Source organism: Hyla sarda, chromosome 7 (assembly GCF_029499605.1).
Source record: "Hyla sarda isolate aHylSar1 chromosome 7, aHylSar1.hap1, whole genome shotgun sequence".
NCBI classification, from domain to species: domain Eukaryota; kingdom Metazoa; phylum Chordata; class Amphibia; order Anura; family Hylidae; genus Hyla; species Hyla sarda.
The window spans coordinates 234,331,556-234,346,963 of NC_079195.1; the positions used below are offsets into that span (position 1 = coordinate 234,331,556).

At 42.4% G+C, this 15,408-nt stretch overlaps 1 protein-coding gene across 5 annotated transcripts in view; it reads right to left on the reverse strand.

The window, feature by feature from the left end:
* Window positions 1-15,408, reverse strand: part of RNF220 (ring finger protein 220) — a 255,224-nt gene that overhangs the window by 48,789 nt on the left and 191,027 nt on the right. For all 5 annotated transcript variants that reach the window (XM_056533144.1, XM_056533141.1, XM_056533145.1 and 2 more), the window contains exon 5: window positions 7,136-7,231. In XM_056533144.1, the coding sequence (XP_056389119.1) occupies window positions 7,136-7,231 (96 nt within the window). The remainder of the gene's footprint in view (window positions 1-7,135; window positions 7,232-15,408) is intronic.

The window sequence follows — 15,408 nt, forward strand, 5'->3', positions numbered from 1 at the left end:
ATGTGTGATACTGTCTACTGGGCCAGTGTATCTAATCCTGTCATGTGTGATACTGTCTACTGGGCCAGTGTATCTAATCCTGTCATGTGTGATACTGTCTACTGGGTCAGTGTATCTAATCCTGTCGTGTGATACTGTCTACTGGGTCAGTGTATCTAATCCTGTCATGAGTGATACTGTCTACTGGGTCAGTGTATCTAATCCTGTCATGAGTGATACTGTCTACTGGGTCAGTGTATCTAATCCTGTCGTGTGTGATACTGTCTACTGGGCCAATGTATCTAATCCTGTCGTGTGATACTGTCTGCTGAGCTTTGTATCTAATCCTGTCATGTGTGATACTGTCTACTGGGTCAGTGTATCTAATCCTGTCATGAGTGATACTGTCTACCGGGCCAGTGTATCTAATCCTGTCGTGTGTGATACTGTCTACTGAGCCAATGTATCTAATCCTGTCATGTGTGATACTGTCTACTGGGCCAATGTATCTAATCCTGTCGTGTGTGATACTGTCTACTGGGCCAATGTATCTAATCCTGTCGTGTGATACTGTCTGCTGAGCTTTGTATCTAATCCTGTCATGTGTTGTACTGTCTGCTGAGCTGTGTATCTAATCCTACCATATGTGATACTGTCTGCCAAGCTGCTGTATCTCATCCTACCATGTGTGATATTATCTGCAGCAGTTATTCTCAATAGATCTAACCTGTGTGAACTGAGGCTAAGGCTTCCTGCGGGTTTTGGTGCAGTTTGGGTATACAACCCCCCCCCCCCCCTCAGTATCTAAACTCATCAGTTGTGGAACTGGGACATTTCCAGAGGAAAACTGCAACAGATCGATCTCCGATTCTGAACGACCATTAAAACAATTGGGTAACAACACAACACACATTTCCATGCTGCAGATCCTCTTCCTGCTCACTCCACTAGTACTACAGCGCCATCTGCTTCATTCCAGCACAGATGCATTCATGAGTTTTATTACTGTTACTGGGCCATGTGATCACCATACTGACCCACAGCCTGACCCTCCCCCCCCATCAGCTCTATTTGTATACTGCTGCTATCTCTATGGGATCAGGATATATAGTAGTTATATACCTCCCCTCCAGCTCTATTGGTATACTGTTGCTATCTCTATGAGATCAGGATATATAGTAGTTATATACCTCCCCTCCAGCTCTATCTGTATACTGCTGCTATCTCTATGGGATCAGGATATATAGTAGTTATATACCTCCCCTCCAGCTCTATCTGTATACTGTTGCTATCTCTATGGGACCAGGATATATAGTAGTTATATACCTCCCCTCCAGCTCTATCTGTATACTGCTGCTATCTCTATGGGATCAGGATATATACACTGCTCACAAGGATAAAGGGAACACGTAAACAACACAATGTAACTCCAAGTCACTGACACTTGTGTGAAATCCCACTGTCCACTCAGGAAGAACACTGATTGACAATCAATTTCACATGGAACAGACAACACGTGGAAATTATAGGCAACCCCCCAATAAAGGAGGCAACTCCAGCCACATGAGGTCTAGCTACCTGTGGACGTCGGGCCCTCATACACCCCCCACCTGTGGACGTCGGGCCCTCATACCACCCTCATGGAGTCTGTTTCTGACCGTTTGAGTGGACACATGCACATTTGTGGCCTGTTGGAGGTAATTTTGCAGGGCTCTGGCAGTGCTCCTCCTGCTCCTCCTTACACAAAGCCGGAGGTAGCGGTCCTGCTGCTGAGTTGTTGTCCTCCTACGGCCTCCTCCACGTCGCCGGATGTACTGACCTGTCTCCTGGTAGCGCCTCCATGCTCTGGACACTACGCTGACAGACACAGCAAACCTTCTTCCCACAGCTCGCATTGATGTGCCATCCTGGATGAGCTGCACTACCTGAGCCACTTGTGTGGGTTGTAGACTCCGTCTCATGCTACCACTAGAGTGAAAGCACCGCCAGCATTCAAAAGTGACCAAAACATCAGTCAGGAAGCATAGGAACTGAGAAGTGGTCTGTGGTCACCACCTGGAGAACCACTCCTTTATTGGGGGTGTCTTGGTAATTGCCTATAATTTCCACGTGTTGTCTGTTCCATGTGAAATTGATTGTCAATCAGTGTTCTTCCTGAGTGGACAGTGGGATCTCACACAAGTGTCAGTGACTTGGAGTTACATTGTGTTGTTTACGTGTTCCCTTTATTTTTTTGAGCATTGTTTAATAGTTATACAACTCCTCTACAGCTCTGTCTGTATACTGCTGCTATCTCTATGGGATCAGGATATATAGTAGTTATACCCCTCCAGCTCCACCTTTTATACTGCTGCTGCTATCGCTATGAAATCAGGATACAAAGTAGTAATACCCCTCCAGCTCTATCTGTATACTGCTGCTTTCTTTATGGCATCAGGATGCAGAGTGGATATATAACTTCATCTCTCTCTGTATACTGCTGCTGCTATCTCCATGGGATCAGGATATATAGTATTTATACACCTCCCTCTAGTTCTATCTGTATACTTCTGCTATTTTCTGCAGTGTGTAAACAAGGCTTCTATAGATCACATCCACTTTACTGATACACTGCAGATTTTCTGCATCCTATGTAAGTATCTGCCCCAAGTGAAAAATACCCTAGAGGGCGCTGCTCAGCAAACGAAGTGCAAGTAAAGATGATTCCTCAATGAATACTTATCGCAGGAGTTTCCTTTTGATGGTGGAGGGCACAGCCTTTGTGATAACAGAAATGGTATATATGGAAGATTAATTTCCCCCCCAAATAACAATGTATGCCTCAATCCTAATAACAATGTAAACCTTAGAGGAGCACACACGCTCCTGTATCCAGGCAGTGCAGCTATTTTACATTCTGCGTCGCTTTCATCCCTCCGTCTGCTGCTTTTCTATTTTTAGTGAATTGCAATTCCACAGTTGTCAGCTCCGCAGAATGTAACATCCTCAGAGCTGTCGCTACTAATGGCTCTCGGACAGAAACATGTCAGTCCAGCTGTAATGACACAGTCACAGACGCTGCATAGAAAGTGCTGCACTCGGGAGCTGGACGACTTCCATCTGCCAAGTGCCAGCAGTGACGCTGAATTTACACAGTCACTCTCCAGCCTGACAGCTTCACTCAGACATGGCAGACATGAAAAGCCTTCACTGTAGTACAGGGGCGGCTGGGGCAGCAAGGACATGGCAGCCAACCTGCAGCTTCATGACATCATAGAGCCGGGTTACAGCTGTATTACGGGATTAGTTAAAGGGGTAGTCCAGTGGTGAAAAACTTATCCCCTATCCTAAGAATAGGGGATAAGTTTGAGATCGCAGGGGGTCCGACCGCTGGGGCCCCCTGCGATCTCTCTGTACGGGGGCCAGGCTCTCCGGCCAGATGTCGGGTGTTGACCCCCGCACGAAGCCGTGGCTGACACGCCCCCTCAATACATTGCTATGGCAGAGCTGGAGATTGCCGAAGGCAGCGCTCCAGCTCTGCCATAGAGTTGTATTGAGGGGGCATGTCGGTCGCCGCTTCGTGCAGGGGTCGACACGCCCCCTTCGCGCGGGCTGCCGGGGCCCCGTACAGGAGATCGCGGGGGGCCCCAGCGGTCGGACCCCCGCGATCTGCAACTTATCCCCTATCCTTAGGATAGGGGATAAGTTGTTCACCACTTGTTCACTACTGGACTACTCCTTTAATGAGAATTAGCAGTTTTTCAAGAACAACTTGTTTTGTGGAGCGTAATATTAGACTAGGATTACATATGTCCAGCATACACAATCCCAGCCTAAATCTCAACACAACTGATGCTACAATTGACAACATGCATCAGTTGTTTAGCATCCTGCATCCAGTGTTAGTGGACAGGGGATCGCAGCAAGATGCATTCCCCTGTCCGCTCCCCTCCGACGTGTCCAACCATACGGCGTCCAAACTGAGACACCGGATGCATGGGAACTGTCTCATTCTAATGTATGGGATCAGGTCTGCTATCAGTTTCCCTCTGGTTCATGCAGGAGGGAAACGACAACAAATCTCTGATATATGTAAAGGAGGCCTAATGTTAAAGGAAAACTGTACTGAAAATGTGCCTGGGCTGCAAAAACTAAAAAACTAACTTTAACTCACCTTCCTATGATCCCCTGTTGTGCGGATATCCTTATCCCTGGCCTCCGGTGCTGGACTTCTTCCTGGGGACGGTAAGTCATACTTTCCTCCGCGTATCGCCGCCCGCAGTGATGTCCCGCCTCGGCCGGTGATATGATGAATGTCATGTAACAAGCCCATGCAGCAGGGAGAAGGCAGGGCCCAAGCTCCTTACATGACAGTGTTCTCAGCCTGAGCACAGTATGACTCATCGTCTACCGGAGGAAAGGAAGAAGACCAGCACCAGAGGACCGGGACACCGATAGTTGCACAACGGGGGATTGTTGGAAGGTAAGTTACATTTTTATGGAAACATATTCAATACAGTTCTCCTTTTAGCGGTGTGTCCCAACCAATCTACATGGCTTCTATCTAGGTCCATAGAATCAGATTCAGGACTAGGTCACTGAAAACATGTTGATAGCATTACTGATACACTACTGATTTATGAAATGGGAAATTTAATATAAGTTTTTCTTTTAAAGTATATATTCACTTTTGACATTTTACATGAGGGATGGATATTGGGGGGTATTTATCAAAGGAATTATGTTTTTTTTTTCACGTAACTTTGGTGCAGTGTCTTTTTGCGCCAAAGTTTGGCGCATCTTCTCCACTGTCATTTTTACAACTTTCTCAAAATCACACGGTCCTGTGTGTGATTTTAACTTTAGTCAATAATACATCATTTGCGCAATTTTGGCGCAAGTCACGTTTTTTTTTACGCAAATCACCGCCAAGAAATTTTGCACATGGAAAACACACCAATGTCAGAAAATGTAAAATTGTTAAAATATATTACATTTTTTTTGGGTGAAAGCAGCAACACCTCCAGGGCTGCTCAATACTATCCTGCGACATAGTTGTCTCTGAGGGACCTTCACCCTCCGTTAGTCCAGCATTGGACATGGCCACACAGGTTCAGGAAAGGTAAGCACTAAAGCAGTGGTCTCCAACCTGCGGACCTCCAGATGTTGCAAAACTACAAAACTGTTGTAGTTTTGCAACATCTGGAGGTCCGCTTGTCGAAGACCACTGCACTAAAGTAACAAAAAAAACAAAAAAAAACTACCCAAGTAGTTCACTTGATGGCTATAAACCCCACAAAAGAAAATAACTAATGTCGCTTGCTAAAATAGTGCAGGAGGGACTCCAATATGGCTGCTCTACAGGGTAAAATACGCGTCCTCTGTGGTGGTAAGTTCTGTGTAAAAGGCGCTGTGAACAGCTGATTTCAACATTTGAGCCAAAATTACTAACAACTTGCACCAAATGATAAATTTGGTGCATGTCCATGAAAACCAAAGTGAAAAAAAAAAGGGTAAAAAGAAACTGTTAACAGGCAAAATTGATAAATACCCCCCACAATGTATTTACTTTGCTTATCCTGTCCCGATCCTGAGTTATATCCTGTATTATACTCCAGAGCTGTACTCACTATTCTGCTGGTGAGGTCACTGTGTACATACATTACATTACTTATCCTGTACTGATCCTGAGTTATATCCTGTATTATACTCCAGAGCTGTACTCACTATTCTGCTGGTGAGGTCACTGTGTACATACATTACATTACTGATCCTGTACTGATCCTGAGTTATATCCTGTATTATACTCCAGAGCTGCACTCACTATTCTGCTGGTGAGATCACTGTGTACATACATTACATTACTTATCCTGTCCCGATCCTGAGTTATATCCTGTATTATACTCCAGAGCTGTACTCACTATTCTGCTGGTGAGGTCACTGTGTACATACATTACATTACTTATCCTGTACTGATCCTGAGTTATATCCTGTATTATACTCCAGAGCTGTACTCACTATTCTGCTGGTGAGGTCACTGTGTACATACATTACATTACTTATCCTGTACTGATCCTGAGTTATATCCTGTATTATACTCCAGAGCTGTACTCACTATTCTGCTGGTGAGGTCATTGTGTACATACATTACATTACTTATCCTGTACTGATCCTGAGTTATATCCTGTATTATACCCCAGAGCTGTACTCACTATTCTGCTGGTGAGGTCACTGTGTACATACATTACATTACTGATCCTGTACTGATCCTGAGTTATATCCTGTATTATACTCCAGAGCTGTACTCACTATTCTGCTGGTGAGGTCACTGTGTATATACATTACATTACTTATCCTGTACTGATCCTGAGTTATATCCTGTATTATACTCCAGAGCTGTACTCACTATTCTGCTGGTGAGGTCACTGTGTACATACATTACATTACTTATCCAGTACTGATCCTGAGTTATATCCTGCATTATACTCCAGAGCTGTACTCACTATTCTGCTGGTGAGATCACTGTGTACATACATTACATTACTTATCCTGTACTGATCCTGAGTTATATCCTGTATTATACTCCAGAGCTGTACTCACTATTCTGCTGGTGAGGTCACTGTGTACATACATTATTTTACTTATCCTGTACTGATCCTGAGTTATATCCTGTATTATACTCCAGAGCTGTACTCACTATTCTGCTGGTGGGGTCACTATGTATATAAATTACATTACTGATCCTGCACTGATCCTGAGTTATATCCTGTATTATATTTCAGAGCTGTACTCACTATTCTGCTGGTGGGGTCACTATGTACAGTGTGAATAAAGCCTAATGTACATCTAGCCTCATAACCATGCAGCCATTGTCCAAGAAAGGACACTGGAGCAGCAGTGCTTGTCTCTAAGTCTTTTGTTCACACTACATATAGATGAGACATGTGATAACATAATACAGAAACTAATGTAACAATAACATAATACTGAAGCTAATCTAACACCATGGAAAAAAACACAACATGACGGCAATGATTTAAGGTCTGCAGAGTAACAGCCGTATCAAAAGCTGAACCTATCTTCCCGCTGGGTTAGCGGTTTCAATGGCCGTCGCTTAGTAATTAACGTCTCATTTTGCACTTTTCATCTTTTTTCCAGTACTTGTGAAGCTGCGCACCTGGTATCTGTCCGAGTGGTGGATCTCATCCGTGGAGTGAGGCGAAGCTGTTGGCGATTCCCCTTCTCTCTTGATTGAAGCTGATAACAACACAGACTGCGGAGCAAGAGACAAGGGTGGGGGAGAAAGATGAAAAGGTCAGGTAAGAATTGCAAGAAAATCAGAAAATTCCAAAGCTTTTATGTACTATTTTTGTGTGTGCCCTCCGCTCTATTGTGCCATTACACCTGCCAAAGGCAAAGTCTGTTTGATCATTTGTCAAAACTGAACATCTTTGTTAACGCTGCCGGCATCTCCCGGCTCAATGGGGTTGCAGGCAGCCAAGTGATCTTTCATGTAGCGAACCCATAAAAAAGCATTGATCGTAGGTTTGAATGCTATTAACCGTCCGGATTCTTGTAATTACAGGTCCCACACAGATTAAACTCTCCTCCCAGCCTTTTCCACAAGGTTTTATCATGACTAAAACTGAAGGTGTAGAAAATACCGCAGGAGGTGGAGGGGAAAAAAAAACCAAAACACTGCAACAAAGTAAAAATAATTTCTAAGCGACTGTATCGCAATATTGTTTGGTGAAAAATAGTCCAGGAGGCCAAAAGTGAAATGTTATGTATTCAGCGTTGAGCTCGGCCCTGGGAAGAGAACGCTGGAGCCATTTATTCAGCATTCTTCCCGAGCACCATGGAGATGACCCCTGAAAAAAAACAGGGCTAAACTAATCCCGCAGATGTCAATCTCCAGGCCTCTTCTACATGTGCTTGCAGTTTAGATTAATAAACTGTCTATTTCTAAATTGTGTGGAAAGCACTTCAATTCTAAATATCCAGCTCGCATGTTAAGTATGGCGCAATTCATGCCAAGTCACACTCCCCTCCGCCCGGCCACCGAAAAAATCGACTTCATTTGTGCTACAGTCATCGGATAAGACGTGTTTATACAGGTTGGTTGAAACGTCAGGTGTCAAAGGAGGAAGTGCTCAATAATCGCTCAAGAGGAACATTTAAGCACAGGTGACACTTTTACAACGTGTATTTAGGTCATTATCAAAATCTACATCACTAGTACAATTTCACAAAATTTTGTGCATTTTATCTTTGCACAGTGAGGCAGATTTACCAATGCAAACACACCAGAAATCTGGCACAATTTACTCCAAAAATTTGGGCTATTCTAGCAGGAAGATATTCAAAAACTGTCTAATTCAGAGGAAGTCTAAACTTAAAAACAAGATATCGCACTAGATTTTAAACAGTGGCGCAGGTTGTTCGAAAATCTGGCGCATCTTACACGTATGACATTGCCTACTTTGCACCACCTAATAGCTGGCTTAGTTAACACCAAGATTTTTTTTTTTCTACGCATATTATCACTTTTTGGAGCAGTGTAAGCCCTAACCCAGTGGTCTTTTGTAGCAAAACTACAACTCCCAGCATGCCCGGACAGCCGTTGGCTGTCCGGGCATGCTGGGAATTGTAGTTTTGCAACATCTGGAGGTCCGCAGGTTGAAGACCACTGCCCTAACCCTTTCACCAAGGGGACACACCTTAAAAAAAATAAATAAAAAAAAAATCTTCACACTTCCACAGTGAACCAGTGATACATGACTGACCCTCCTGTCTTGCAGGAGTTCTGGAAAGTTGTGTTGCAATCCCTGTGACAGCTGTAATGGCAGATGCCCTGGTAGTGCTAAGATGGCTGGTTCAGTAGCCCCCGCTGAACGTCCCCCTGAAGCACATGCTATATGTAAAACCGAGCATTTAATTTGCGTTTTAATTTAAAAAGAAATTGAGTAAATGTGTTTTAGTAAAAAGAAATGGAAGACAAAAGAGAGGAAAAGTCAGCAGTAAATCACAGCCAGCCTTCTGTATCACTCATTAAAAATGGCCTTTTGTAAGGTAAAATTATCATTGTTAGCAATAAGATCTTAAAAAAAGTAATTCACGGCTTTCTCACCCTTTAATATGATAGCCGCCACCGGCTAATTTTTCCTTTAATGGCAACACAGCTATAAATTTAGTGCGAGCAGGGCACTTTCCTCACCTCCTCACTCCTTATCCTGGCAGCAAAGACTATTCAGCTTCTATCAGCAAGTGAGAGTGGACAAGTGACGCTCGATTTACACCTAACACTCAATTGTGCAAGAAGACAGGATGTCAGTGTCTATAAGGGATTACCTACAGGAACAGGGGTCCTCTACTGATGGTAACTCGGCAGGGGCAATACATATTTCTATCTAGAACATACCTACTATAAAACTGTCCCCTATGTATAAAAATATAACTACTATAATACTGCTCCTATATACGAGAATATAACTACTATAATACTACCTCCTCTATACATGAATATAACTACTATAATACTGCTCCTATATACAAGAATATAACTACTATAATACTGCTCCTATATACAAGAACATAACTACTATAATACTGCTCCCATATACAGGAATATAACTACTATAATACTGCTCCTATATACAAGAATATAACTACTATAATACTGCTCCTATATACAAGAATATAACTACTATAATACTGCTCCTATATACAAGAATATAACTACTATAATACTGCCCCTATATGCAAGAATATAACTACTATAATACTGCTCCTATATACAAGAATATAACTACTATAATACTGCTCCTATATACAAGAATATAACTACTATAATACTGCCTCCTATATACAAGAATATAACTACTATAATACTGCTCCTATATACAAGAATATAACTACTATAATACTGCTCCTATATACAAGAATATAACTACTATAATACTGCTCCTATATACAAGAATATAACTACTATAATACTGCTCCTATATACAAGAATATAACTACTATAATACTGCTCCTATATACAAGAATATAACTACTATAATACTGCCCCTATATACAAGAATATAACTACTATAATACTGCTCCTATATACAAGAATATAACTACTATAATACTGCTCCTATATACAAGAATATAACTACTATAATACTGCTCCTATATACAAGAATATAACTACTATAACACTGATCCTATATACAAGAATATACCTACTATAACACTGATCCTATATACAAGAATATAACTTCTATAATACTGCCCCTATGTATTATATGTAAATTACTGTTCCATCTGTTTTGCCTCCTAGTCCCCTCCTTTATCTCTGTATACTGCATCCGTTACCCCCCCACCCCCTATATTTGATTCCTGCACTGTCCAGCATTGTAATTTTCCATCTGTGTTGAAATGCAGCTTTAAGATAAAAGCCAGGCCGTCATTTTACACCATTAGGCAATGAGATTTGGGCCCTTATAGCTCCCGCTCAGTCTCCGCACATCCTTCCCCCATCCATCAGCGTCGCCTGTCACTACAACAAATAACCTGTTTTTATACAGCGATCGTCTTGTTTTTACTTGAGCACAAAGTGTTTCCTGTGCGGAGGTTTGGGCTTTAACTCCTATCTAAATAGGTGCTTATCACTTAACACAGGAGTGATGCGCTGACATTCGCTGCCCGTCTCCCTCGCTGTTGGAAGCATTTACAGTGATACTAATAGCTGTGATCATTGAGGAGATGTACGCGCTGAGTGATAAGTGATGTCAGGACACGGATGGAGGATTTTATTTGCTTTATATATATTTATTTATTTGGCTTCCTCTGTATTTTCTTTCTCATACGGTGACATGATGAGAATCTGAGATGGGCCTGTTGGTAAAGTGAAGACTTATCTGGAAAATTCTCATCTGCGCAACTTTACAAATATAAATACAATAGAAAAAATAGAAGGCTGCACTCACCCAGTGGAATTAAAACGTCCAACTTTCTTTTTCTCAGGCTCAATGAATGCGGGCAAACCACAAAGTGGACACCAGCCTCTCCGCCGGTCAGTACTGACCACGACTCCCGCTCAGATATCAGGCATGTATTTCTTTAAGCTTCATTAAAGTTGAATGTTTTGATTCCATTGGGTGAGTGCGGCCTTCTATGTTTTCAGTTGTATTCATGTGGGAGCACTGCATATGTTTTGGTACCTGTCTGCAGACCGCATTCTTTCAGTGCTGTGATTTTTTAGCATTACTGCCTGTCCTAGCTTTTCTCCTAGCGTGGTCATCTTTACAAATAGCCTGTGTCAAAGCTACTGTGGCCTGCACGTGGGACATACCTGTCACCAAATAAACGTTTCTAAACTAACTCTGGCTACATTTCCTAACACTCCTCCAACCCTTAAAAAAAAAAAAGTTCAGCGCTTTAACCCCTTAACGACCATGGACATAAATGTATGTCCTGGTGTGGCGGTACTTCGCGATGATCGGGTTATGTGCGGCAGGTGATAGCAGCCAGGGACTCGCAGGTAATGTCTAACATCCGCGATCACACGGATGACTGGATTGCGGATGTTGGCCATTAACCCCTCAGATGCCATGATCAATACAAATCACGGCATCTGCGGCAGCAATATTTTATGCTGATCTGATCACCTTCCCCGGTTCTTCTGCTCTGGTCTAAGTTCGAGCAGACCAGAGCAGAAGATAGCCGATAACACTGATCAGTGCTATGCCCAATGCATAGCACTGAACTGTATTAGCAATCAACTGGCAGGGCCAGGCTTTATCAATCGAGTGCAGAGCACACAGATCAATGGGATTGTATGTAATCCCATTGATCTGTATGAGGAATCAAATGATTCCTCCTAAAAGTCCTCTAAGGGGACTAGAAGTGTAAAAAAAAAAAAAAAAAAAAAAAAAAAAAAAAAAAAAAAAAAAGTTTAAAACACACACATTAACCCCTTCCTTATTAAAATTTTAAATCAACCCCCTTTTCCCAAATTTCATATAAAAAAATATATAACCATAATAAAAATAAACATATATGGTATCGTCACGTGTGTAAATGTCCAAACTATAAAAATATATGGTAAATTAAACCGCAAGGTCAATGGCGTACGCGCAAAAAAATTCCAAAGTCCAAAATTGCGAATTTTTTGTCACTTTTCATTCCATAAAAAAAAAAGGAATAAAAAGCGATCAAAAAGTACAATCAAAACGGAAATGGTACCGATTAAAACTTCAGATCACGGCGCAGAAAATGAGCACTCATACCACCCTGTACGCAGAAAAATAAAAAAGTTATAGGGGTCAGAAGAGGATCATTTTAAATGTATTAATCTTCCTGCATGTAGTTAGGATTTTTTCCAAAAGTACGACAAAATCAATCCTATATAAGTAGGGGATCATTTTAATCGTATGGACCTACAGAATAAAGAGAAGGTGTCATTTTTACCGAAAAATTTAAGGCGTAGAAACGGAAGCCCCCAAAATTTACCTTTTTGTGACGTGCAGTTAAAGGGGCACCCTGCAGCATAGGAGTACAGCATAGATAATAAATGGAGATGCAGTGTGCATGCATGACCATCACCCCATGCTGATGGGAGACTCGGGACCACCCATTCTGTATGTCCAAATGCATTTTTGAGATCAGATACTGGATAGGGCAGGGTTTCCCAACCAGGGTGCCTCCAGGTATTGCAAAACTACAACTCCCAGCATGCCCGGACAGCCAACGGCTGTCCGGGCATGCTGGGAGTTGTAGTTTTGCAACAGCTTGAGGCACCCTGGTTAAAAAACACTGGGATAGGATATAAGTGTTGTTGGTGATATGAAGGATGTGGGCACGACGGTGTGCTGTGTGTATGTAGGAGGACAGAGGGGCTACTGCTAAAAAACATAAGAAACTCTACCTAATCCAGAGTCCCCCTATAATGGGTGTGCACCATTCACAAAAGCCTGAGGACTTCTAACCGTTCTCCACTTACAGGAGGATACTCCACAATAAAGCTAAGTGTTTAGAATGGGAGGGAGAAGGAGAAGACCCCTTATTACTGCCCGTTCATCACAGATGAAAAAATATTTCAGCTATTTAGGGAACACTAAAAAGGGTCAGGCATATTTTTTTTTGGGGGGGGGGGGGGAAATTTCAGATGATTAATATTTTCTCTTTAGTTTATGGGCTGTCTGGGATTCCTTCGGGATAGTTTGTATTTGGCAGCAAAATGAGTTCCAGTTTGTGTTTTTGTACATATATAATTTTTTAGAGACAGTAACGTCACGCTTCATGTCTGTGATGCCTCTGGGGGGGGCATTTCTTCAGCGCTGAAGATTGGGGAGGGACAGGGTCTACTCTATGTGGATATTCTCTATAGTAAAATCATCATCAACAGCTCTCCAGCTGCTGCAAGACTACAACTCCCATCACGCACTGACAGATTCTCTGGGCCTGATGGGAGTTGTATTTTGAAACAGCCGGAGGAACACTGAGGTAAGAGGTCAAAGTAACAGCTGAAGGCTGTCAGCGCATGATGGGAGTTGTAGTTTTACAATAGCTGGAGCCAGAGGTTCACAGACACATAATTTAATTGTTTAAAGGGGTTGTCCAGTATTGAAAAAAACCCTTTTTTTTTTTTTTTGCAAAAACAGCCCCACTTCTGTCCACAACTAATGTGTAGTATTACAGCTTGGCTCCATTCACTTCAGCAGTTGCAAAAAAAATAAAATAAATATGCAGTCCTTAAACTGAAAGGCGCCCGGCACTGCTTTATAGCCGTCCACTACACCGCCACTGCTGCACTCTATCAGACCTTCCCGGTGCTCACATCAAGTAAGTAGTATAGCAAGTCCACGATAAGCAAAAAAGTAATGGAGCACTCACCAGGTCTTGAAGGGTAAATCAAGCTTCTTTACTCCATCTTGCTTGACATAAAATGAACATAGAAGGGAGAGCAGACACAGCGGGTGGAGGAGAGGCTAAGGGCGACGGTCCGTGTTTGCGCACGTAGCGCTTCGTCAGGCCCATGATGGGCCTGACGAAGTGATACGTGTGTGAACACGGACCGTGTTTTTCTAATAGCTGTGTTTTTCTAATACTGGAAAACCTCTTTAAAGGGGTATTCCAGGCAAAACCTTTTATATATATATATATATATATATATATATATATATATATATATATATAAATCAACTGGCTCCGGAAAGTTAAACAGATTTGTAAATTACTTCTATTAAAAAATCTTAATCCTTCCAATAGTTATTAGCTTCTGAAGTTTTCTGTCTAACTGCTCAATGATGATGTCACGTCCCGGGAGCTGTGCATGATGGGAGAATATCCCCATAGGAACTGCACAGCTCCCGGGACGTGAGTCATCAGAGAGCAGTTAGACAGAAAACAACAACTCAACTTCAGAAGCTAATAACTATTGGAAGGATTAAGATTTTTTAATAGAAGTAATTTACAAATCTGTTTAACTTTCTGGAGCCAATTGATATATAAAAAAAAAGTTTTGGCCTGGAATACCCCTTTAAGTTGTTAGTTTTAAACCTTGGGGTTTTAATGGCGGCCATATTGTGTGAACCTCTTCACACCACTACTGAGCCTTTCATTAGACTCACACAGGACATTCCCAAATGTATACCTCTGGTGTTTGCCCCTGTGAATCCTACAATACACACTGCATACATTGGCCTCATTGTAAAACTTACAAGCCGGGCAGTATATATTTTTCTTTCTATGCTGCCCGACTGTATAGGGAAGTGTAGTCTGCTGCAGCCAAGCAGAGGCCGGAGGACGTTGTATTGGTTTTCATGAGGCTAGTGGAGGCCTATAACTATGTTATTGTTTAATAAAGCGTCCCCCATCTTGTAGGGGCAGACAATAGCATTGTGTAATGAGCGGTGTTTTCTCTCTGTGCTGCCCCCTACAGTTGGGCATTGTGACAGGTATCTGGACAGGAGGCCGTTCCGTTCTCTTGTATCTCTTCTAAGATTCTCTTCAGTGCCTTGTTGACTTAAATAAGGATAAAGAGAGACATCGAGACTGACAGAAAACATCAGAGGACGTCAGAATAAAGCAGCGTGAAACCACTTTAAACAAAGACTTTACTCCATGTAAATAAGAAAGTTTGGAAATGGCTCAATACTCCAGGCTGAGGAGCTTCAAAGCCTCGTCTGATGCCCAGAGAAAGCGACTATCCACAGGGATTCACTTTTCATGATGGATTCTTGAACTTAGCTCTTTGCGGCCTTTAAGGAAAGAGGAGGGAGGGTGAGGGAGAGGCCTATGAGGCTCAGCTGGGCCCTTTCTACTTGGAACAACACGTCGGCCCTATTTAATTCTCACTCACGCGACAGATGAGACTGTTTGTCAACTAAAATGGTTCCCTGCCGGGATGCAGGACCTTCCTCAGAGCGTGCTCGGCTTCCCTTCTTCTCTCTTTTCTGT